Here is a 24,842-nt window from a genome sequence, read left to right as displayed (position 1 = left end):
TCTTCCTCTCCAAATATGCAGACAGAAACGAGCAGTGTGTTTAAGTAAGGGGACGCCATTCAACTCATTATTCCCAAAGGCACATGTAAACAGTGGTTTCCATATTGAACTTCTCAAGCAGAAGAACTGCAGAGGGAAGAAAACCTAGTTTACAGGGCTGCCTTCTACGTCCACGTAGCCTAGCAACTGTTTCCCAGGCAACCACGCCGTCAACAACGCTAAGCAACCCCTAGAGAATTAGAAGGGCTATTTTATTTTCTTCCCAAGAGAGGACTGCTAACAGGTCAAAGGGGAATTAGGTGAAAGAGAGAAACCTTAGTTCCGTGAGAAGTCAAGAGTAGGAAAGGAAACGGGAATCAGTGAAGAAAGGGACAGACATACTGGTATAGTGAGAAAAAAGTTGACCATATTTAAGGAGTCATTTTGGTGGCCATGGATACAACTTGCTTTTCTGAGAGCATTTATAACCTCATACCCAGTGACCGGAAGGAGCCTCCCCAGCCTCCTAGGTATGTGGGTAAACAAAAGATTATCACTTGAAACAAGAATAAGGAATAACGATGCCATTTCAAGATTAACTAAGCAACATACGACTTTTAAAAAGAAATTACATATATTTTTGTCTTAATGAAGTAGACTTGGATGCCAGCTTTTTAAGGAAGTGGCTGCAAAACCTGGGTATTTAACATCTATCTCACAATTCACGGAGAGGACGGTCCAGTGCTGTGAGAGGGCCATTTTATTGTTAGCCACCTGTTAATATAGTATGTAATTGTTTTGTAATTTAATTGTTCGTACATGATGTGGCATACAAAATAGCGTGAAATTTCTTGTTACTGAAAAAAGAAAATCACAGTTTTATTGTCCTGTGTTAGGATACTTGCTACTTGGTTTCAGGGGTTCGTTGTTTTATTTCTGACTACACTACTGCTCCCTCTCTAAAGGGATAGTAATTTCTGAGATTGTTGTCAAATATACATTCCTGTTTGTTTCTGAGGCTCAGTCTTTTGACTGGTAAGACAAAATAGATTCGTTTCTAAAGTCTTTTTCAGATCTGATAGTTGGATAGAAAGAAGAATAGATGGGTAGAGACCCAAAAATATATAATTGAGTTAAAAATTTTACATGGGTGTTAGGACCCCTTAAGTTCCCCCACATTTCAAAAAGGTAACCCTGAAGTAAATATCTCAGTTAGTCTCCTGTGTATAAACTTAGAACTTATGTAAATCTATGGGGAGAAAAGAAGGTAACTAGTGCAGAAGATCTTATTCCTCCTAGAATTCGAAATATTTGCTGTTCTTTACCTTTCTTCTTTTCCTGATGCACGTCAAAACCACATTGAAAGTGCGATGGGCTTAAAAAAAAAAGACTCTGCAACTAACTGGTTTGGGAATCATGAATAAATTTTCATTTATTTTCTTATCTGTAAGACAAACTAAATGATCCGGATCATCTTTAAGGTTCCTTTCAGATCTAATGGTCAATTATTTATACTAGTAATTCCTTGGGGTATATAACATCAACAAGTGGGCAAACCCTTCCATTGTAAGCCCAAGAATCTGGTTTCAATAAGGAGTAGTACCTATATTATTTTCCATTAGTTTCTCAGAATCTAGCAGAGAATGGAAAGAGGAATGTAAAGTAAGATGTGATGGACTTGTAGAATTTATGACGAATGTTCAAATTAACTATTGCTGAATGAACTTTTGGTCAAAAAATCCGGTATGTTGTACAAGATAAAGTTCCTCTTCTCTGAAACCCAGTGGTAGGCTGTATTTTCTAGAGAGTACTGAATTTGAAAGTTAAGATATTTTATTAGATAGGTGTTCTGTTCATTGATAAATTAAAAAGAGGCATCTTTACTGCATATAAGTAATTTTTTTCAAGAAATATTATAGGAACAGTCTAGTCTGTTCATTTGACAAGCAATAACTGAGCCCCTATTTATGTGTATAACATTGCCTTTGGAGAATGTTCTTGGGAAATGTTGGAAGTGATAGCACAAACTCCTTGGTTGACTCTGAAGGAATAAGTAAGAAAAAGGAACTTAGGGTGAAGGAAATAGAAGGCATCAATTGTGGTGCCAGAGAACTCTCTGTTAGGGTGAGACTGTCCACAACATCCTACACTGTCTGCAACAACCTGGGGAGGTTTTACTTTGATAAAGATGCCATACAGGCAAACCACTAATATGTAAAAACAGAGCATAATAACACATTTAACAAATTCCTCACCACACTGACACTAACTTGCCCTGACCCAAAACCCCTGTTAGTGGTGTTATGGAACCAGGCTGGAACACTGGCGGAAAAACCAACCGGCATTCAGAGATCTTGGTGGATCGGAAATATACTTAACACCAGTGGGCTCAGGGGAGACCATTTCTCCAAAGATCTGAGCCCTGAATGCAAGCAGGAAGCGTAATTTATAGTTGTCTGCCTCCATATTTGGGGGGGGAGGGGGGTTGCGTGCATGGCAAACAGGGCAAGAAGAACCTGGAAGAGGGGTTTCTAAGCCAGAGACCAGAGCTTGTTTTAGTCCTCGCGGCCATCTTATGGTGTAAAACTTTATTCATTTTCCCAACAGTGGTAAGAATTAATCCTAAGAAGGAAACATAGCACCTGGGTGGCTCAGTTAGTTAAGCCTCTGACTCCTGATTTTGGCTCAGGTCATTATCTCACGGTTTTGTGGGTTCCAGCCCTGCGCTGGGCTCTGCACACTGACCATGAGGAGCCTGCTTGGGATTCTCCCTCTCTCCCTTTCTCTCTGCCCCTCCCCGTCTTGTGCTCTTTTTGTCTCTCTCTCTCTCTCTCTCTCTCTCTCTCTCTCTCAGGAAGGAAGGAAAGGCAGGGAGGCAGGAAGGAAAGAAAAAGAAAGAAAGAAAGAAAGAAAGAAAAAGAAAGAAAGAAAGAAAGAAAGAAAGGGAGAAAGGAAGAAAGGAAGAAAGGAAGAAAAAGAAAGAAAGAAATCTATTTGCATTACTGAGTTATAAACCCAGCTTCAAGAAAGCTGACTGTGGCTCTTTGCAAGACTAGCAAGATTACTGTCCAGCTTTCACAAAGTGGTGGATTTCTCAACAACTGACTGCATTGTGATCTCTCATGCCTCACAGGTTACAGTCTCCTTGGGAAACTAAAATACAAACATTAAAATGTTGATTAACAATAAAACCATATTCCAATGAGAGATGCAGATAACTAATGAGAACTTAGAAAATGGATCTGTGCAGTGAAAGTGGGGTGAAGGCCATCCTCTTGCAGTTGAACTTAATGAGCTGGGATTTAAGATCTAACAATGTTAAAGTCAATGGGAAGCCATGAATCAGTTTTCAAAATTTCAATTGCTCATGACACATGAGATGGTTTCCAAGATGTTCACCAAATTTGTCACCCTTCTGTTGATGGCTCCAGTTACTTAAAATCTCCAACCATTCTCTCTTTCCCTTTTGTTTAAGGTAATATTCCAGATATGTACCAAACAGTTTATGGAACCATTATCTTTAGCACAATACTTCCATTAATGAATTCATTAGCATTTTGACACTCATGTCCCACCATTGCCTCACATTGAAATGCCCACATGACTTATAGCTAAGGTCAGTCTCTCTCATCCTATAATTAATGTAACTGATTTTTTAAAAATCTAAACTCATCATTGATCTACGGAGATAGTTTTGCACTTTAAATCTTTCATACACTGTCTCAACCATCCCTCCCAGCTTTGTGTTATTTGTAAATCTAATAAGTATGTCTTGTATATCTCCGTCTGTCATTGAATAGGGCAAATATTTTGCTTAGTAGACTAAAGGACACTTCTTTCTAGGCTGACAGCCATTCAATGTTAGGAGGGTTCAGTCAGTCATCCATGTGCATACATTAATCAATTCATATCTCTCTTATCAGTAAGGATAAGAGGCTCTGCTAACATAAAGGTGTATATTATGTCTAAGGTAGTTGCCTGATTTATGAGTCAAGTAATCTTTTTTAAAAAATGATATTAATTTCAGGGAATTGAAACTCCAAATGGCTCATTTAATCATTGCTTCTCTACAGGTTTTTAGATGCTCTCTAAAATTTACATCAGATTCACCAGCATGGAGTTTCTGGATGCACGCTTATTTAATGTGGGAATATTTAATGTCTAAGCACTCACTAGTTGGCTGTTTGGTTTTTTTTTAAAGCTTTCTGGTTTTCACTGGCATCAACTGTGACATGGAGTCTGAATTTCATTTTCACAGCTTTTCATTTTTCTTGGATTATCTTTCATTTTCTTTATTTTCCATACTACTATATCTATATTTTCTGAGGTTTTATAACATCTCTTTGTTTAAAGTCTAGTTATGTATCTGACTTTGCTAAGTAGTCTTGACTATTATGAAATCTTAGATAACATACTTATTTTCTCCTGAGGTTCTTATCTACTTTGCTGACAATTTGTATCCAATAATTCAACTGGGGAAAGCAGTAGTCCTTTTACATGAACTTATATTCAAAGAAAGCCAGGAATATTCCAAAGTCCTTGTTTATAGAATAATGAAATTTTATGTTAAAATTCTCATTGCTGCCATATGTGGTCTCAGAGTTTTATGATTAGTGTTAGAAATTGTTATTCAGATTTTAATATACCTGTCCAGTCTCTGCAGACTTCCACAATAATAACATTTTTCTTCATCTCTTGTAAAGAAAAGAAACTTTGCATGTACTAATATGGAAAGAAATCACATTATATTAAGTTTTAAAAAACAAGGTATATTTCATACATAAATAGAAACATAGAAAACTAAATTTATTTGGAAAATGGATTGAGGAGATAGAGTAAAACTAGATTTTTATTCATTTTTAAAATTGATATATAATTAGTATATAGCATTATGATAGTTTCATCATTTTTTATTTTTGTAATTTGGAAAAATAAAAAATTATTCATAAAGTATAAAATATATTGTTTTGTATAACAAATGGGTAAGCTTTCAGCTCACAAAATAATGTATTGAATCACAAGATATCAAATTAAAAAGAAGTGAGAGCATATACACTCTTTTCTTACCACAGGGGAAGTTATTTTATTAATCAAGAGATATCTGCCAATTCCAACTTCTGTAGGAAACTTAAGGCACAAATTTAGATTGAACATTATTTTATAAAGGTATCTAATAAACTCATTCTTTTTAGACCATAATTAATCCCCAACCATTGAATTCAAGATTGAGGAAAGGCCTCTAAAAGCAAGAAACAATTTAATGTTTTTCCAAGCAAACTTATCAGCATACATAAGAAAATAATACAAGTGGGTGCCTGGGTGGCTCAGTCGGTTGAACATCAGACTTCAGCTGAGGTCATGATCTCACAGTTCGTGAGTTCAATCCCCACATCAATCTCACTACTGTCAGCACAGAGCCTTCTTCAGATCCTCTGTGCTCCTCTCTCCATCCCTCCCCTGCTTGCACTCTCTCTCTCTTTCAAAAATAAATAGACCTTAAAAAAAGAGAGAGAGAATACAAGTTGTTAAAAGTGGCATAGCTAAACTTCTGCTCCCAATCAAGGATGAAATTTATCGTCTCACCTTAAACAACTAAAACATCTGAAAACAGAGTGTAAAACAATAGTTTTTCATACACTGGCCAATAGACAGCACAGAGCAGTCACCCCTAAGAAAGGAGAAACAAGCCCTACAATTGCCCCAACATTCTCCCTAGAGAGTTTCCAGGCCAAAGCTCAAGTAAGAGGAATTTAAACAAAACTCAGCAGTTCCCTTCTAGACATAAAGGATACCATGCCTAAAATGAAAATAGTCTACTAGTTGGGATTAACAGTAGCTAAAACACTGAAGAAAATATTGTTGACTTTGAAGACACAGTAATAGAACAATACAAAATGAAACAGGAAAAAAAACTGAAAAGGAAAACAGTGAATCAGTGAATTGTAGACAACATCAAGCAGCCTAACATAAGTATAATTAGAATTACATAAGAAGAGAAGAGAGATGGGTAAACAGAAAAAATATTTGAGTAATGTCCAAAATTTTGACAAATTTAATGAAATTTCTAAATACACAAATCCAAGAACCACAATGAACGCCAAGCAGGAAGAAGAAAAAGAAGGAGCAGGAGGAGGGGAAGAAGACCATATCAAGGGACATTACAATCAAATTTCTTAAAACCAGTAATAAAGGGAAAAGTCTTAAAAACAGCCAAAGATAAAAGAAACATTAAATGCAAAGAAGATAGCAAATATCTCATCAGAAACAATGGAATCCAGATGTTAAAAAGTCCTTAATGCACAAGAAAGGATACAAGTTGGAAATTTGGATCTGCATAATGAAATAAAGAACACTGGAAATGGCAAATACATGGGTAAATATTAGAAATTATTTTTTTCTCTTTAAGTTTCTTTAAAATATAGTTGGCTTTTTAAGGGGAAAAATCACAATGAATTATGGGTTTTATAGCACATGGAAGTAAAATATATTACAACACTAGGACAAATGTGGGATGATGGGTAAATGCAAGTATTCTTTTGTTAAGGTTTTTACACTCTATATGAAATGGTATAATGTTACTTGAAGGTAGACTATAAGTTAAACATGTATATTATAAACTTCAGGACTTACATAAAACAAAACAAAGTCAAAAAATAAAAATAAGGCAAAATAAAAAGAAGAAGAATGAACAAAGTGGTATGTAGAAAACAAATAGCAAGATGGAAAATTTAAACACAGATGGAGTTTTATTCATTTTTTATTTTTACTTTTTAAATTTTTTGTTTAATTTATATTTTCTTTTTTTCTTTTTTTGAGGGGGGAGGGGCAGAGGGAAAAGGAAAGAGAAAATCTTTAAAAACATTTTTTTAATGCTTATTTTTATTTTTGATAGAGAGAGAGAGAGAGAGAGAGAGAGACAGAATGTGAGCAGGGGAGGGGCAGAGACAGAGGGAGACACAGAATCCAAAGCAGGCTCCAGGCTCTGTGCTGACAGCTCAAAGCCTGACATGGAGCTCAAACTCACGGACCATGAAATCATGACCTGAGCTGAAGTTGGACACTTCACCAACTGAGCCACCCGGGCACCGTTGGAGAGAGAAAATCGTAAGCAGGCTCCACGTCCAGCATAGAGCCTGACTCCAGGCTCAATCTCACGACTGTGAGACTATGACCTAAGCCAAAATCAAGTCAGAGGATTAACTGACTGAGCCACTCAGTCCCCCGCAAATGTATTTTTAAAATTACATCAGATATGAATGGTCTGAACACCAAATAAAGGAGATTTTTAGAAAGGTTAAAGTTTCTATGCTTTCCATAAGAAAACTCCTTTAAAAATAAAGTCACAAAATAAGTAAAAAGTCAAAGAACAGAAAACACTGTGCTGCCACAAATCAAAGGAGTGCTGAAATAGTTTTATTAATATGACGTAGAGTAGATTTTTGAGTACAGAGTTTTAAAGGGGATAAAGAACATTATAATGATGAAGTAGTCAGTTCAAGAAGATGTGATAATTTTATTTATTTTTATTTTCAAATGTTTTTATTTGTGAGAGAGTGAGAAAGAGAGAGAGCACAAGTAGGAGAGGGGAAGAGAGAGGGAAAGGGAGAGAGAGAGAGAGAGAGAGAGAATCCCAAGCAGGCTCCACACCATCAGCACAGAATCTGATACAGGGCTCGATCTCATGAACCAAGAAATCATGACCTGAGCTGAAACCGAGAGTCAGATGTTTAACCACTTGAGCACCCAGGCACCCTGATATGATCATGTTCTGTTCTCATGGAATTTATAGTGGGGAGAGAAAGGACACAGTTCACCAATATCAGGAATGGGAGAGGAGACATCACCATTGATGCTACACACATTCACATGATAACAAAGAAATACTATAATATTTACACTGGCACCTCTCAGGGCCAAACTTCCATCTAGGGTACCTGATAGACAGGGCTCAGATAATTATGTTTTATGTCTATCTCTGAATGAATATAGACTTATATACATTAAAATGTATATCCTTTCTTAAACTGTAAGCAATTTTTACTAGAAATATAAACGCTACAATTCTTTTTTTACTTATAGGTACGTATCCATTTTTAAGGCCTCTATTAAAGATAACATGCAAAAATGTAAAGCTGCAATGAAGACTATGGGGCCACCAAAAGTTGAACTACCTTCTCCAAAGAATTTCCTGAAGAAACATTCAATGGAAAAAACTCTACCACCCAGTAGGTTTCATCACTCTTTTTAATATTAAAAGTGCTAACAGCGGGGTGCCTAGGTGGCTCAGTCAGTTAAGCAGTTGACTTTGGCTCAGGTCATGATCTCACGGTTTGTGAGCTGGAGCCCCACACCTGGCTCCATGCTGACAGAATGGAGCCTGCTTGGGATTCTCTCTCCCTCCCTCCCTTTCTGCCCCTCCCCCACTTGCCCTTTCTCTCTCTCAAAATAAATAAATAAACTTGAAAAAAAGTGCTAACAGATAATTTAACTAGAATTATCTTACTGCTTATGAATATTAAATGTTCATAGGTGATTGGTTTACCTCATATTTAACAGAAACTGAGAGGCTAGGAGAAAGTAGAAGTAGAGAATTCAGTGGAAAAAGAAGGTGGAGAATGCTGAGTTATTCCCCAAATAGCCTTTCCCTGTCATGGTGCATACATCTGAATGACATCTTGGACTATTTAATGAAGCCCTACCGCTAACACCACATGCCTCACCATCCTAGTCCCTAGCCGTATGACTTCAGTAACAAATGACAATTATAAGAAGAGTCCTAAGCCCCAATGAGAAGATGGCCTAGCATCTAAACCCTGTCTGGTCTTCCCTGCAAGAGATGAGAATCACAACTGTTATACCAGCTGAAGCAACTATCAGGCATGGGCTTTAACTGTCCCAGATCTCTAAGACCATTAGGACAGCAAATAAGTCAGGTGTAATGGAGGACCCTTCGTGAATGAGTGGTAGAAAGAGCCAGCTTCTCGGGCATTCGCATGGAGAGGGCCACATGCTGAGGAGCTTGGTTTAATGCTTTGCTTTTGCCGTCTTGAAATTCTTGATGTTTGATCAAGGTGCCCCATGTTGTCATTTTGTACTAGGCATTGAAAATTGTGTAATTAGTAATGGTCATCGAGCATATAGATTTTAGGAAGAAGGCTATCTGGAAAATGGACGTATGCATGGAAGAAGCTTCTTCCCATCCTGGGTGTATCTTTCCTGATGTTTTAAGACAATAGAGAGGAGAGAGAAATTAGTCTCTCTCTTTTAAAAAGTTAGCCTTTTTTTTGTCACCTGGCATCAAGAAAATAATTCAACATCTGAAGTCCAGCTAGGGTGGATCTTTTGACAAAAGTGGAACTATTTCTCCCTATGGCAATATTTGCTATCCCACAATCCTCTTCAAAACCCATGTGCCATGACAAAGGATGAGGACATTATCAGGAAAGAGGGAAAAAAGCACATCTAAATATCCACGCATAAGTTCATGTCTTCAAAAGTCTATTTTGTGTCTTTCTCAAGAGGAGTCTTGGTGTTTTGTGACTCACAACCACTTGTGAACACTGGAAAATTGTAAAATGAAATTAGTTTATGTCAATGATATTAGTTGGGTTCTCATGTATCCTCTGTAGGGTTAAGCACATTATACGATACACTGCCAAACTATATAAATCCTAAACATCAAATAAGGAAAAAAGGGAAGAAGTCTATCTCTCCCATTAAAACAGGACAACACAAACACAAAATTTTATCTGCCTTATGAATAATCAAGAAAGCTGGGGTGTTGCAAGGGTTCAATACAATGAGTTAAATAAAGGTTATATATATATATATATATATATATATATATATATATATATATGCATGCCAAGGCTGCTGCTAGTCTCTTTTTGAATATTCTGCCATTTCAAACACAATAGTTTTGATGCCAGCAATTTTTTAGACACACTGAAAACAGATACATGAACATTTCTCTAAATTCAATTGATAGAACATTGACATGACTACAAGGCTGTGTTGACATTGCCATTTTGACATAAGGTTAAAAAGCCAAACCATTTGTTTTTCAGATTTATTATCCCAACTGCCGAAAAATTTGTGACAAGACATCCTCATCCCCATTGCCTCACCCCATTGCCAACCCCTCCTCCTGGGATGAGAGAAAAGATGATGTTTAGGTAGGTTAAGGGAAAGAAGGTGGCCAGTGTTAGGCTCCATCCACTTGACAATCATAACCAACCAACGGTTGTCATTTGCTCTACTTCCTCACCTAAGAATGAATTATCAGTCTTTCTGAACTGTTTCCTCACGTTCTAAGAATTTAGTTTACCTCTTATATACATTTATAAAACTACATATTCCCTTATAGCTACAGGAGCCATTTGCATGCACTTTCAACTCATAATTAAATTTGGCCAATGAATAATTTCAGTGTGAACATCTAGAGGAGAGATACCTCTGATTTTTTAGACAAACATTATGCAAATCTGATTTGGTTAAGTGTATCTAGCAGAAAGAAACTCTTTGGGTTGTAACAACAAGTCCTTATTCTCTGCTCCAGGCTTTATAGGAACTCCAAATGAAATCTCTAACAATGCTCACAACATCTCAGTAATGTATTACATAGGAAGATACTATTTTAGTAGATCAGAAACAGTAAACAACTTTCACATATGGTTCAAGCAAATATATATATTATATTCTACATATTAAATTTAATTTTTCTTTCCCCACTATAAACTCCATGAGAACAGAACATGAGAGTTCTCTCCATAAGAACTTTGTCTCTTTTGTTTACTACTGTATCTACAGTTCCCAGATCATTAACTGGGGACATGGTATTTGCTCAACAAAAATATGCTGCATGAATTCATGAATAAACAAATTTTCCAAAAACTCCTTTATAATATTTCTAGGTGTGTAGAACTATATCAGAAGTATTAGTTTGCTGGAGCTGCCATAACAAAGAATCACAGATTGAGGAGCTTGAACAGAAATGTATTTGGTCACAATTCTGAGTGCCAGAGTCCAAGATCAGGGTGTTGTCTGAGTTGGTTTCTTCTGAGGCCTCTGTTCTTGGCTTGCAGATGGCTGTGTTTTCATTTCTTTTCATATGGTCTTCCTTCTGTGTGTGTCTGTGTCCAAATTTCTTCCTCTTCTAAGGACGTCCATTACATTGGGTTAGGACCCACTCTAGAGTGACCTCATTTTAACTTAGGTACCTCTTTAAAACCCTGTGTCCAAAGGGTTTTACCTCTGGTACTGGTGTTAGGGCTTCAACATATGAATATTGGGAGGGACACAATTCAGCCCATCATGAGAGGTTAATCCAGTCCTTAGACTTTCTAATAATATCTTTTTTCCTGCTAATACAAGTCACATAAACTCATAAAAAAAGTTCAAACAGTGCAGAAATGAATAAAGCCAAAGTACCTAGTAATTGTGTGGAGTTAAGATTTGAATAAGGTTTTGTCAAGACGTCTGTTGCCTTCAGTTCTTGGAAATAAATTGTAATTATTTTACATTCTTTTCTGACAAACCATTTTGATGTGGCTGTATCAAAATAGATGAGTTGGAATGGTCAAGTTGAAGAGGCTGTGTAAAAATGGCCAATTTCATCTGTTGCTAATGAAGAGAATGTGGTAGAGAGAAATAAATAAGATGAATTCTGTATAGTAGTAATTTTAGGAAGTGAGATGCAATCAGGGAGGAGCGAATAGGAAAGTTCAACTGTGTTGGTAATTTTTGTTAAGCTGCATGTTGGGTACATAGTTATTACATGATCTTCATACCTTATAGTAACAAGAGTTCTGGTGAAAAAAAATCCATACAGTCTTGGATTTTCATCAAGTTTGATGTATTGGTGATTTTGCAATAACTTTCCTTTGAATAAGCAATTATTAGCAATATTGGTAGTACTCAGAAAAGAGTTTTAATGTTTCTTTGAATTTTTTCCAGTGAGAAAGCTGAACATTTGTTGTTGACATCTTTACTAGAAAATATTTTCACAATAACTAGTAAAAATATATGGGTTAGCTAGCATATGATTTGGGGGGCTTATCTCCTTTCCTTAGGTTAGTATATTGTTCTTCAGCATGTTAATTGATTATGTTGCACTTAATATTTTGCATTTATGATTACTGATTTTTTACCCAAAATATTTGAATATATTATTAATAAAACTCTAATATCCTCATGGTAAAATATCTAGATATTATAAACAGTATTGAATAGCAATGTTTATAATTTAATATTAACAAGGGTATGTTATATTTAACAGAAAAAAAGTTTGATCGGAATGAGCCCAGAAAGCCTCCTGTGCCACTGAGAACTGATCATCCAGTCATGGGAATACGAAGTGAAAAAAATTTTATAAACACAAATGCAGCCGATGTCATTCTGGGAGTGACTAAGAAGCCTAAACCAATTTATGTTGACAAAAAATCTGGAGATAAGCATGATCTTGAAACTTCAGGACTATTTCCAAAATACATCAATAAAAAGGTAACCTTATAATACATTACTGGACCTAAAATTCAAATAATTTAAGAATGATGTTCATAATGATCAACTATATTATCACTAACAGTGCTCTCACTGGGAAAATTATCTAGATTGCCAATTATCATTCCTCTGAAGTCTGTGCTTGATCCAAATTACATGTGATGAAATTATGAAGAATTTGGAAAGAATAACACCATGTTGCCTAGCAGAGGAAAACTCAGGTTGTTCCCTTAATTTCAATTATTAATATATTTACCAATTCTAACAGTCTCTGAAAGATGTTAATTTTTAGTGAGGTAGAAATTTCATGAAAAGCATAGTCATTACTATGAATCATTACTAAGAAATAGCTTTTCAGAAAGTCCTAAGGGACACCTGGGTGGTTCAGTTGGCTAAGCATCTGACTCTCGATTTTGGCTCAGGTCATGATCTCATGGCTCCTGAGTTCATGAACTCTCTTGGGATTCTTTCTTTCCCTTTCTGCCCCTCCCCTGCTTGTACTCTTTCTCTCACTCTCTCAAAATAAGTAAATAAACTTAAAAAAAAAATAAAGTCCTAAGATTTAGTCATTAGGCTGCAGGATCTTGGTAGCAGAATGAGGAAAAATGAAGAGGAAAATAATTTTAGAGCCATCTCTCCTATCAGTGTACAATTTCAGCTTGAATGTGCTTGGAGTAAAGGAGACCTTGAAAGTACTATACAATAATCTAGTCCTTTGGGGACCTTCATCTCTATCTGAAAAGGTGCTCATCGTAGAGGCATACAATTTCATTGGTGAAAATTATAGGAGCCTGAGTTCATTTAAATATAGAAGACCTTTAAGATTTGAAAAGCGTACAAAAATACCTTATACAAAACCTATTTCACTTTGTATACTTACAGAGTACAACATTGCTTAGAACACACAGGAAAATATGAGTGCACAATCCTAAAGAATAGTAATATGTAATAATGAGTCATGGCAAAAAAAAAAAAAAAAAGGAAGGACAGAAGGAAGAAAGGAAGGAAGAGGAAAAATAGAAAAGAAATTGCAACGAAATTGCAAAGAAATTGTATGAAGGGCTTGCACTGAGGTAGTCCAATGATCTACCATGATAAATCCAATGCCTGTTCAAAGCTGAAACAGGAACTTCGAGCCTGTCGTCAGAGCACACCATCTATTCTCTGAGAAACTCTTACCACTCCATAAACTAAGACACTTCTGGAAGACCTCAGCAGGTATCGAGGGGTTGGCAGCACATGCTCATAAAGTTCTGTCAGACTTCTTTGAGTACTTCCTCCTTCTGTGTCCTGGAGGCTGCTCATATTCCTTGTCCCATGGGGTGTGGACAAGCAGAAATTTCAGTCTCCTGGCTGACTCTTCAGAGCCATTTCCAAGCCATTATTTCTCCACGATGACATAAAAACCCTTCTCCTTTGTGCCACCAGTGACCACTTTGTGCCCCAGTGACCACTTTGTGCCCCTCTTCTGACTGCCTTCTGCCCCAGCTGTCCACTTCAATGCATCTTCTTCCCTGAACGGAAAATTGAGAGTATTCCACATGGAGACAGAAAAATGTGAAGTTAATCTACCTGTGCTTGTTTACCAAGCCATGTAAATGCTCTGCACCGATGGTGTTGCTGGCCAAGCCTTCAGGGCTCATGAAGGACTTCTCAACTTACTTCCCACTGATCAGAGTTCAGTTTTAAAAATCTGTGAATGATAAGTGAGATAGTAAGCCTTTTGAAGGGAAATGCCATTTTTTAAAGTTTATTTATTTATTTTGAGAGAGAGAGAGAGAGAGAGAGAGGCAGGGAGGGGAAGAGAGGAGGAGAGAGAGAGAATCCCATGCAGGCTCCACACTGTCAGCACAGAGCCCAATGCAGGGCCCGAACTCACAAACCAGGAGATCATGACCTGAGAGGAAACCAAGAGTCAGACGCTTAACCGAATGAGCCACCCAGGCGCCCTGGGCAATGCCAGTTTTTAAAAAGTGAGTGAATCTCATGTTTTAGGTCCAAATGAAATGTTATATGCCCATTCATGCCATGAGAAACCATTTGTGAAAACAAACCGAGGTATACAGCAATAATAGTAAGACAGTGTTTCCAGTTCTCCCTCTGTGATCTTTAAGAAGTCATTAGATTTATCCCAGGATTGTAATGAGGGTTAAATGATATAAAACCTGTCAAGCACTTGACACAATATCTGGCACCTAATAAAAGTTCAATAGAGAATGGGTATTATTAATTATTAACATTAATGGTATGCATTAGCCCTCAGTGACCCAGCACACAGGAGCATTTCAGATCACTGAAGCTTTTACCCATCTGTGAGATAGCTCTTTTTCCTAAAATGTCTTACCTTATTCCCTTTATTAAACAGAATATGCCAAAAATAATGTTGTGATGACTCAGAATCATTATTATGAACATCAGGATCTGTACCGAGCTTTAATGAGGTGTTGCCCTAAGTGTTTCCGGAAACGAATTGGACTGTTTACCACTGCACTAATTTACCAGAATGCTATGGTCTTAGAATTTATTTGTATAGTGTTTTGCAACTTTCCAGAACACATTTATAGCTAGGATTTCTACCCCCTTTTTTTTTTTTAGCCAGGGTGGGTTAAGTTATGCTTTGATGACAGACAATCCCCAATTTCAGCAGCTAAAAACCAACTAAATTTTATTGTTTGCTTACACTCCATGTCCACTGAGAGTTGGCAGCTCTGCTTCTCGGGTTTCAAAGATGAGAATCAACAAGTTCCCAATGAGAAAAGAGAAAATAAAATTGAATTTTGTCAATTTTCCATGTTCTGAGCAAAGGCTTTAAATCTGTAACATTTCTTTTTCTCCCGATCACTAGTTGGTATGTATACATATGTAAGTTGCATTCAGGATATTGATTTTTTTTTCTGAAAAATCCTTATAAGGATTACGGTGTCACACCTGAGTATATATGTAAGCGAAATGAGGAAGTAAAGAAAGCCCAAGAAGAATATGATAACTATATCCAGGAAAACCTTAGGAAAGCAGCTATGAAAAGGATTTCTGATGAAGAAAGGGAGGCAGTTCTTCAGGTAAGTATCCCGTAATTTATATTCATATGTAACACTTTAGAACATCTCTGAAAGAAAGGTCCATTGTCGATGATTCTTAAAGCCTGCCCCTTGACTCTAAAATCAGAACACTTTCATTTGGTTATGGTGACAACTACGTGCGGCACACTGGGTTCTTTGGGGAGAGCAAAAGTTGTAATATAAGAATTATTGAATAATGTTTTGTTTACAATTTTGTGATCTGTTGTTTTTTCCTGGGATAGTTAGTGTCGTAAGGAAGCCCACCTTCTCCTTCAATGAACATGCAGAAGTAAGGCAAAAAAGCATTTTTATTTTCATTCTCATGTCCCTGAATTTTTCAAAAATAATATCCATAAAATAGATATTTTTCACTAGATGGAGCTCTAGAATAATTGAAACAGTTCCTAGACCAAATTTTTTTTCTTTCCTGTAAGCCAAATGTCCAAATTTTAAAATAACCAGCTGTGAGGTTTTTAATATATTTTCCTTATTTTGAATACAATAGACATAAAGATATGTGACCTTATGTGTTTAGTGCAAGAAGCATTTAAAATATTGAGAGATGTGAGCAGGGTTGCTCCATATCTTAGGAGATTATTTATTAAGCACCTAATTGTTCTCTTCTAAAGTCATGCTATCTTGGGCACCTGGGTAGGTCAGTCAGTTAAGCGTCTGACTTCGGCTCAGGTCATGATCTTGTGGTTTGTGAGTTTGAGACCTGCGCCAGGCTCTGTAATGACAGCTCAGAGCCTGGAGCCTGTTTCGAATTCTGTGTCTCCCTCTCTCTCTCTGCTCCTCCCCTGTTCATGCTCTCTCTCTCTTTCAAAAATAAATAAACATGAAAAAAAATTTTAAACTAAATAAGTAAATAAATAAAGTCATGCTATCTCTTCTAGAGATAAAAATAGTACTTTATTCTTTGTTTTGTTAGTTTTGAAAGATTTCTACAAATCCATTTCTAATGACCTTTTAAAAACATTAAAAAAATTTTCCTACATTAACTTCTGTTGAAAATGGATTTGTATGCTGTTATAAATTCTTAACATTTTATCAATGTCATAATAGTAAACATTTACTAAATTCCTGCTTTGCATATAGTATCATGCTAAGCCTCATGGATGATAAAAAGGGCATGAGATAAAATTCTACTATAGATAATGTTGTAATATAATAAGAGGTGATATGTATATATGTAGATGTGTGTGTGTGTGTGTGTGTGTGTGTGTGTGTAGAAATCATAAGTTTTATTAGGTTCCACGACAGAGTATCTATCCACTGAAGTATGTAGGTACATGTCTTTATCTGGGCCTTCAACTGCACAAGAAGAGGCTATTCCAGACAGTAGAAGTGGTCTAAAGGCAAGGACAGTGTCTGTTTGTTGACAGCCTTTGTTGAGTACCTTACTCAGTACTCAGTATAAACACAGATGTTTAACACAGGTGTGCTGGAAAGAAGAAAGGAAGAAGGTAGGCAAGAAGACTGGAAGACAGGGAGGTGGGACTTTGCATGTCATTTTCACAAAGACTACTGGTTTTTGGTCCATTCTCTCTCTCTCTTTCTTTTTCTCTCTTTCTCTTTCTCCTTCTCCAACCCCATCTCTCCGTAGTTCAGATTCTATCATCTTTAGAAAGTACATGCTTTTGTGAAAGCCAGGTTTTTATATCTAACCGATGCTGGAAAATAGGAAAAGGCACCAATAGATAGATCATCTGGACAGAAAATCAATAGGAAAACCTTAGCCTTAAACAACACTTATTAGACCAGATGGACTTAACAGATATATACAGAACATTCCATCCAAAAGCACCAGAATATACATTCTTCTCAAGTGCACATGGAACATTTTTCAGGATAGACCATATCTTATGCCATAAAACAAGTTTCAGTAAATTTAAGAAGATGGAAATCATATCAAGCATCTTTTCTAACCACAATGGTATAAAAGTAGAATCAATTACAAGATGAAAACTAGAAAAATAACACACATATGGAGATTGAATAATATGCTAATGAACAACTAATGGATCAATAAAGAAATCAAAGGAGAAATAAAAAATACTTTCAGACAAATGAACATAGAAATACAACTAAAATATATGGGATGGCAGTCTAAGAGGGAACTTTATAACAATTAAAATCTCAAATAAGCCATCTAACTTTATACCTAAGCTAGAAAAGAACAAACTAGAAAAAGAAGAACAAAATAAACCCAAAGTTCTAGAAGGAAGGAAATAATAAAGATCAGAGTGGAAATAAATGAAATAGAAACTAAAAAGACTAGAAAAGATCAATTAAATTAAGCACAGTTTCTCTAAAAAGATAAATTAACCTTTAGATTCACTAAGAAAAAAAGAGGACTTGGGGCGCCTGGGTGGCTCAGTCGGTTAAGCGTCCGACTGCAGCCAGGTCACGATCTCGTGGTCCGGGAGTTCGAGCCCCGCGTCAGGCTCTGGGCTGATGGCTCGGAGCCTGGAGCCTGTTTCCGATTCTGTGTCTCCCTCTCTCTCTGCCCCTCCCCCGTTCATGCTCTGTCTCTCTCTGTCCCAAAAATAAAAATAAACGTTAAAAAAAAAAGTATTTGACAAAATTCACCATCAATTTAATTATAAAAATTCTCAATGAAGTAGGTATAGATGGAATGTACTTCAGCATAATAAAGGCCATGTGTGACCAGACCACATGCTGAACAGTGAAAAGACAAGGATGCTCTCACCACTTTCATTCAACAGAGCATTGGAAGTCCTAGACAGAGCGATTAGGCAGGGAAAAGAAATAAAAGCCATCCAAACTGGAAAAGAAGTAAAACCCACTAATTATGGATGACATGATTTTTCCGCAAAAATCTGTTAGAACTAATAAATGAATTTAGTAAAGTTGCACAGCACAAAATCAAGATCTGTTTTGTTTTTAAATACTAACAACAAACTTTCAGAAACAGAAATTAAGAAAATAATTCCGTTTACAATCACAATAAAAAGAATACAATACCTAGGAATAAATTTAACCAAGGAAATGAAAGATCTTTGCACTGAGAACTTGTAAGACACTGATGAAAGAAATTGAAGAAGACAAAATAAATTGAAAGGTATTTCACGCTCATGGATTGAAAGAATTAATATTGTTAAAATGTCTATATTACTCAAAGCAATCTAGAGATTCAATGCAATCCCTATCAAAATTTCAAAGAACAAAGTTGGAAGAATCACACTCCCTGATTTCAAACCATATTATTAGGATATAGTAAAAAACAGTATGGTATGGGCATGAAAACAGACACATAGATCAATGGAACAGAATAGAGAGCCCAGAAATAAGTCCATGCATATATGGTCAATTAATTTATGACAAAGGGGGCAAGGATATACAATGAAAAAAGGACAATCTCTTTTAAAAGGGTGTTGGGAAAACTGGACAGCACATGCAAAAGAATGAAACTGGACCATTAATCTTTCACCATATGGCAAAATTAACTGAACATAAGACCTGAAGCCATAAAACTCCTAGGAGAAAATATAGGTAGTAATTTCCTTGATATCAGTCTTGGCAATGATTTTTTGGATCTGACTCTAAAGGCAAGGGGAACAAAAGCAGAAATGAGCAGCCGGGACTATATCAAACTAGAAAGCTTCTGCACAGGGAGGGAAATCATCAACAAAATGAAAAGGCAACCTCCTGAATGGGAGAAGATATTTGCAAATCGTATATCTGGTAAGAGGTCAATATCCAGAATATATAAAGAACTCATAGAACTCAACAACAACAGTAACAACAACAACTAAAACCCAAACAATCCAATTAAAAAATGGGAAGAGGATCTGAATGGATACTTTCCCAAAGAAGACATGCAAATGGCCAACTGGTACATGAAAAGATGCCCGACATCAATAATCATCAGGGAAATGCAAAGTAAAAACCACAATTAAATATTGCGTCACATCTGTCAGAATGACTATTACCAAAAAGACAATGAAAAGTGTTCATGATGATGTAGAGAAAAGGGAAACCTCATGCCATGTTGGAGGGAATGTAAATTGGTGCAGTTACTATAGAAAACATTAGGGAGGTTATTCAAAATTTAAAAATAAGACTGTCAAATGATTCAGTGATTCCACTTCTGGGTATTTATCCAAAGAAACTGAACACACTAAGTTGAAAAGATATATACCCCCCTATATTCACTGCAGTATTATTTACAATAGCCAAGATATAAAAGCAATCTAATTGTCCATATGTGTGTGTGTGTTATGCTAAGTGAAATAAATCACACAGAAAAAGACATACTATATGATTTCACTTACATGTGGAATCTAAAAAACAAAACAAAACAAAACTCATAAGAGTGGTGGTTTCCAGAAGGTAATGCGGTTGGGGGTGGGTGAAATGGGTGAAGGGAATCAAGAGATACAAATTTCCAGTTATCAAATAAATAAGTATGAGGATGTAATGTACAGCATGATGACTATAGTCAGTAATATTGTGTAACACGTTTGAAAGTTGCTAAAAGAGTAAATCTTAAAAGTCTTCAGTACCAGAAAACATATTTTGTAACTTTCTACAGTGACAGGGTAGCTAGACTCATATAGTTGTATGTTCTTGAGTCAGCCACATTCTGCTCATTCTTCATAAAATAATAGTCTCACTATACCTGCAAGGGGTCATCTAGTCTAACGATTCCACACTTCTCATTTTACAGATGAGGATATAAAATGCAAATATATTGAGTTTTGTTATCTATTCATTCATTTGAACACCTACCACGTTCCAGGCACTGTATCCAGGCCAGGGGGTACTATTGTGAGCAGGACAACTGCAATCTTTAGTGACAGTGAACTTAGAGTTTGGTTTACATTTGCCCTTGGTCACAAAATTATCAAGTAGCTAAAAAGGGACTAAAACCTACATCAACCACTTCATAGGTCGGTGTTTCCCCACTACGTCATACACACATGCATAGGAAGTAACAAAAGGAAGCTCTGTCAGTCGGAGATCCAACAGGAAATACAAGGGACCTTCAGCCAGGATTCAGGATTCTGAATTTATGAAGGAACTATTTACAGAAGTGAAGCAGGGCTAAGGGAGCAAACAAAAAACACCAAAGCACCTCAGGACTGAGAACAGTGGGAATCCATCACCACCCTAGGCTTAACAGCAGAGGCAAGAAAGTGTTACCAGAGCATGATAAGATCTGGAGCCTGGAAAAGGGACCACCTATCAGGATTGCAATTACAGACAGATGAGCCAGAACTAGTGTCCAGGTAGTCAAGGGAGAGGAAGAAGAAATGCCCCAACCTCTCTCTCCTCCCACCAGTGCTGATTCCAGAGGCTGGAGGGCAAAAGAGCTGGAGGTATTGTGGGGAGCCCGCCCACAAGAATGAACCCTGACTCCCACCCCACAACACCATGGCGCTCATCACAGAGCAGGACAAGAAGGTGGAGAATGGATGGGGGTGTTGTGGGCACAAAAGAAACATGGAACCGGAGCCACTTATTTATTTTATGACTGCTTCTTCCTAGTTGAAGTTTTCCCCAAATTAATGATAAAAAAAAAATGAAGAAAGAAAAATTAATAAAAAAAATCACTGCAATGAATAAAAGATGTTTTAGATGCAGTAACAAAAGTAAGTTTTAAAAACAGCAAAGAGGTGGGGCGCCTGGGTGGCGCAGTCGGTTGGGCGTCCGACTTCAGCCAGGTCACAATCTCGCGGTCCGTGAGTTGGAGCCCCGCGTCAGGCTCTGGGCTGATGGCTCAGAGCCTGGAGCCTGTTTCTGATTCTGTGTCTCCCTCTCTCTCTGCCCCTCCCCCGTTCATGCTCTGTCTCTCTCTGTCCCCCCAAAAAAATAAATTAAAAAAAAAAACAGCAAAGAGGCTATTTCAATATAATATGAAATATGAGTTACATCTCGTTCCCATCTCTGGCTGTTGACTTTGATCCAAACATTTTTGTACACACTGGAAGATAAAGCAAACTATCCTTTAAAAGATAAAGGCTACAGAGAAAAAGTGTAGCTGCTGTGACCACAAGTAATGTGGAAATATCACTCAAGTAGCTAGAAAAACCTTTGATATTTGAAAGTGTATAAATGCATGGATTTCCTCTCTGCAGTAGACACCCCTGTGGAGCACTGTGGAAACATATTTTTCATTTCATAATAAAAGACTATGAAAAAAGAATTCTGAGGTCATCTTTTTGGAATACATCTCATACACTATTAAGGACTATACGCTAACCCATCCCCCTCTTTTTAAAATTTAACCTGGATATCTTCCCTCTATCTTTTCTTCAAACCCTTTATCTAGACTCACTCAATGAGGGTTCAAAATCCGTTGCCCTTTCCCCCAGCCAACCTATTCTAGTTCTCATCATCATTTTAGCCTAAGCATAGAAATAAGCCATTGAAATTTTATTATCCCCCAAAAGTTTTTACAAGATTAAATTTGTACTATGAGGGCTTATTATGAAGGTGTGATTATAAGGCACTTCTAATCTTTTCCACAACCTAAATATATAGCCATGGATTTCAAGGACTGTATTTTCAAGACAATATTTTAAATTCTATGTTCAGTTTGACTGTTTTTGTGTAAATAAAATGATTTGTGCATCAATAGTGAATAATAGAAAGTGTTAATTTTTCAAATTTCAGAGCACGAATTCGATTAGAGGTTTTGGCCCATTTTGTCAATGAGATCTCTAGTGCACTGTCATAAGGGACTATGCAGAGATGAAATTACCTTTATTGCTCCTAAAAGATCCCTAATTTTGAATTCATAGATTACTGAGAATATAAAGCATTAACTCATTAACTACATTATTGAATTAGCTTGTGTGTTACATTTAATGACATCTCAGTCATTTCTAGTATACATTAATGGGAAGTATAGATCCTTTGACTATATGAAGAGTTCTTTATAATACATGGAAAAAATACATAAAAGATCATCTCTTGTTAAATTGAGTTTTGGCATTTATGCAATTCCATTTAATCACATATAAGCAAACATGCCATGCAAGCCCAAATCAAGCCTTTTCATGAATGAAGATAATGGCTTAAAAAAAAGTTAAAGAAAAAAAACCTAAAATTTTTACAATAAACAATTTCCTATTCAAAAATATGTTTTGCCTGGTGAGGAGGTGTGGGGGTGGGGGTGGATATCACTTTTAAATTGTTTTTACCAAAACATTTGCTATGAATTTAGTTTCATACTACTTGTAACTCTGCACATTCATAGTTGATGGTAAAAACAAGTACAGTAACATTAAAAACAGAGCAAATAAATACTCCCTCTGGGAATTGAACACACAATCGAGGACAGGACTTGGCCTCTGTATAATATGTTTTGTTACTTAGCCAAGTACTTGATAAATACTTATCATCCTGTAACGTTATCTTCCTCTGTTTTCTTTATCAATTTGCATTTTTCTTCACTAGTATACTTTTTTTTTTTTACCATTGACATTACTTTTGCAGCTACTTTAATATTTACGGTGTTCGTCACATTTGCAGGGGCTGAAGAAGAACTGGGAAGAGGTACATAAGGAGTTCCAGTCCCTCTCTGTGTTCATCGATTCCATACCGAAGAAGATTCGCAAGCAGAAGCTGGAAGAAGAAATGAAGCAGCTGGAACATGACATCGGTGTCATTGAAAAGCACAGAATTATTTACATTGCCAATAAGTAATAACGGATTTCTAAAATAGAGTCATTTTCACATAGGAAAAAGCCTGCTGGAAAACATAAACATGAAACTTTGCTTTTCAAAAAGGAAAATACTCTGAAAGAGAATAAAAATAGTTTTTACCGAAATGCTTAGGCAATGTTTAAAGGATAATTGAATTATTCTACTTACATGAGGGAAAATTCTGTTTTTACCAGCGTTACGTTTTCTAAGCATGAAGTTTGATGTTGCGTGTTCCAACTTGTAGTATAATCCATTATTATTATGTACTTGTTTCACATAAATATTAATTTCCGGGCCCCAAAGAATAAAGCCAGCACTAGGAACTTCCGATTTTTTCTACACTGCACGATACAAAGAACACAACATTAAAAACTTAAGTATTTTGAATTGGAAATAGTGGCATATGCTTTCTTGCTTCTCCAGTGTTCTTGGCATATTTTTTCAGAACCGCCCACGTTTAGCAGTGTATATTCTAGGATAGCCTATGTCATTTCCAACCATTCCCAACTGCAAATATTTTCAATGTCTATAATGCTATATATGCCGAAGGGCTTATATTTCAAGGAAGAAAAATGAAGAAGGCAGCATAAAATCAAGAACACAATTTACAAAATGCATCACTGAGGATAATCAAAGAGAATAACTTTCTTCCAAGCATACCAACTTTTCAAAACTTTGCTATTCACTGTAAGTGCTTTACTCCATAATTCATTATATGTGTTGCACTGAAATGGGATGTTGCTTTTTCCTTTTGGTCCTAGGTATCTGTTTTTTGAATTCTAATGTTTCTATTTGTAAGATTAATTTATTAAGCAATAAATTTATGTGAGTAGAGCTGTCTTCAACTCTATGGCTATAAGGAAAGTCTAAAAGGAAAATATTTTTTTTTATGAAACTTTAGAGAAATTCAGTAATACATATGAACTAGAAAATATCAGAGAATAACAACATCTGCTACTAACACTGATTTTAATCTTATGGAAAATAGAAAAAAATATGGCAACCTTTTGAGACTTTTCCCAAACAGAATTTGAGAGCATGGTACAAAAGCTTACTTTAAATAAAATGGTTATACACAAATGTTTTTGAAAACTCACTTTAGGCTTTTTTCATATCTTTTTATGAACATCATTTCTTTATTTCTTTATCACCTTCAAGCAGATCTAAAATTAAAGATAGCTATTATCCAGAATGGGTGGTTGCCTCTTAGGGTAAGCTAATAGCTATAACAATAAACCCCCAAATGTATAATAATAACATAATAGAAACTCATTTCTTGCTCACATAACAGTACTGTGCTGTGAATAAATGAGCAGAAACTCTTTTGCACACAGTTGCTCAAGAACCCAGACCTAGGGAGTGGGTAGGCTCTGTTCTATCCAGAGTTGGGAGACTCATGGACAGGCCAAGCCTAGAAAAGATACACACCATTTCTGTTTGCATTTTCTAAGTCAGTTACACTAATTGCACCAACTACCTCCAAATCTGATTTGCCTGATAAAAATTTCTCATTTACGTTATTGTCCTATGTTAATGAGGAGGGTATGTCCTCTGTTTTCATGCAGTCAGTTAGGGACTCAAGTCTCCTTTCGTCTAGTGGCTCTGCTCAGTACAGCCATCCTTCTC

The 24,842-nt window shown here is 36.3% G+C and overlaps 1 protein-coding gene across 1 annotated transcript; it reads left to right on the top strand.

Annotated features, from left to right (window-relative positions):
* The first annotated feature begins 337 nt into the window (after positions 1-337).
* Positions 338-23,293, top strand: ENKUR (enkurin, TRPC channel interacting protein). Its single transcript, XM_047067360.1, has 5 exons — positions 338-509; positions 8,059-8,204; positions 12,257-12,480; positions 15,393-15,539; positions 23,043-23,293. The coding sequence occupies exons 1-5, from the start codon at positions 433-435 to the stop codon at positions 23,214-23,216; spliced, it is 768 nt and encodes a 255-aa protein (XP_046923316.1). The 5' UTR covers positions 338-432; the 3' UTR covers positions 23,217-23,293.
* The last annotated feature ends 1,549 nt before the right edge of the window (positions 23,294-24,842 follow it).

This window comes from Lynx rufus, unplaced genomic scaffold, assembly GCF_022079265.1.
Source record: "Lynx rufus isolate CCGP_SWC_20201006 ecotype Redwood Valley unplaced genomic scaffold, mLynRuf1.p SCAF_7, whole genome shotgun sequence".
Classification (NCBI taxonomy): Eukaryota; Metazoa; Chordata; class Mammalia; order Carnivora; family Felidae; genus Lynx; species Lynx rufus.
The sequence above is the reverse complement of the archived record's forward strand: the minus strand, read 5'-3'. Positions and strand labels throughout refer to the sequence as shown.

Coding starts and splice junctions, on each gene's coding strand:
- ENKUR (XM_047067360.1), top strand. CDS start 433: ATGGATACAACTTGCTTTTCTGAGAGCATTTATAACCTCATACCCAGT. Junction 8,205..12,256: donor GGAAAAAACTCTACCACCCA/GTAGGTTTCATC, acceptor TATATTTAACAG/AAAAAAAGTTTGATCGGAAT. Junction 12,481..15,392: donor CAAAATACATCAATAAAAAG/GTAACCTTATAA, acceptor AATCCTTATAAG/GATTACGGTGTCACACCTGA.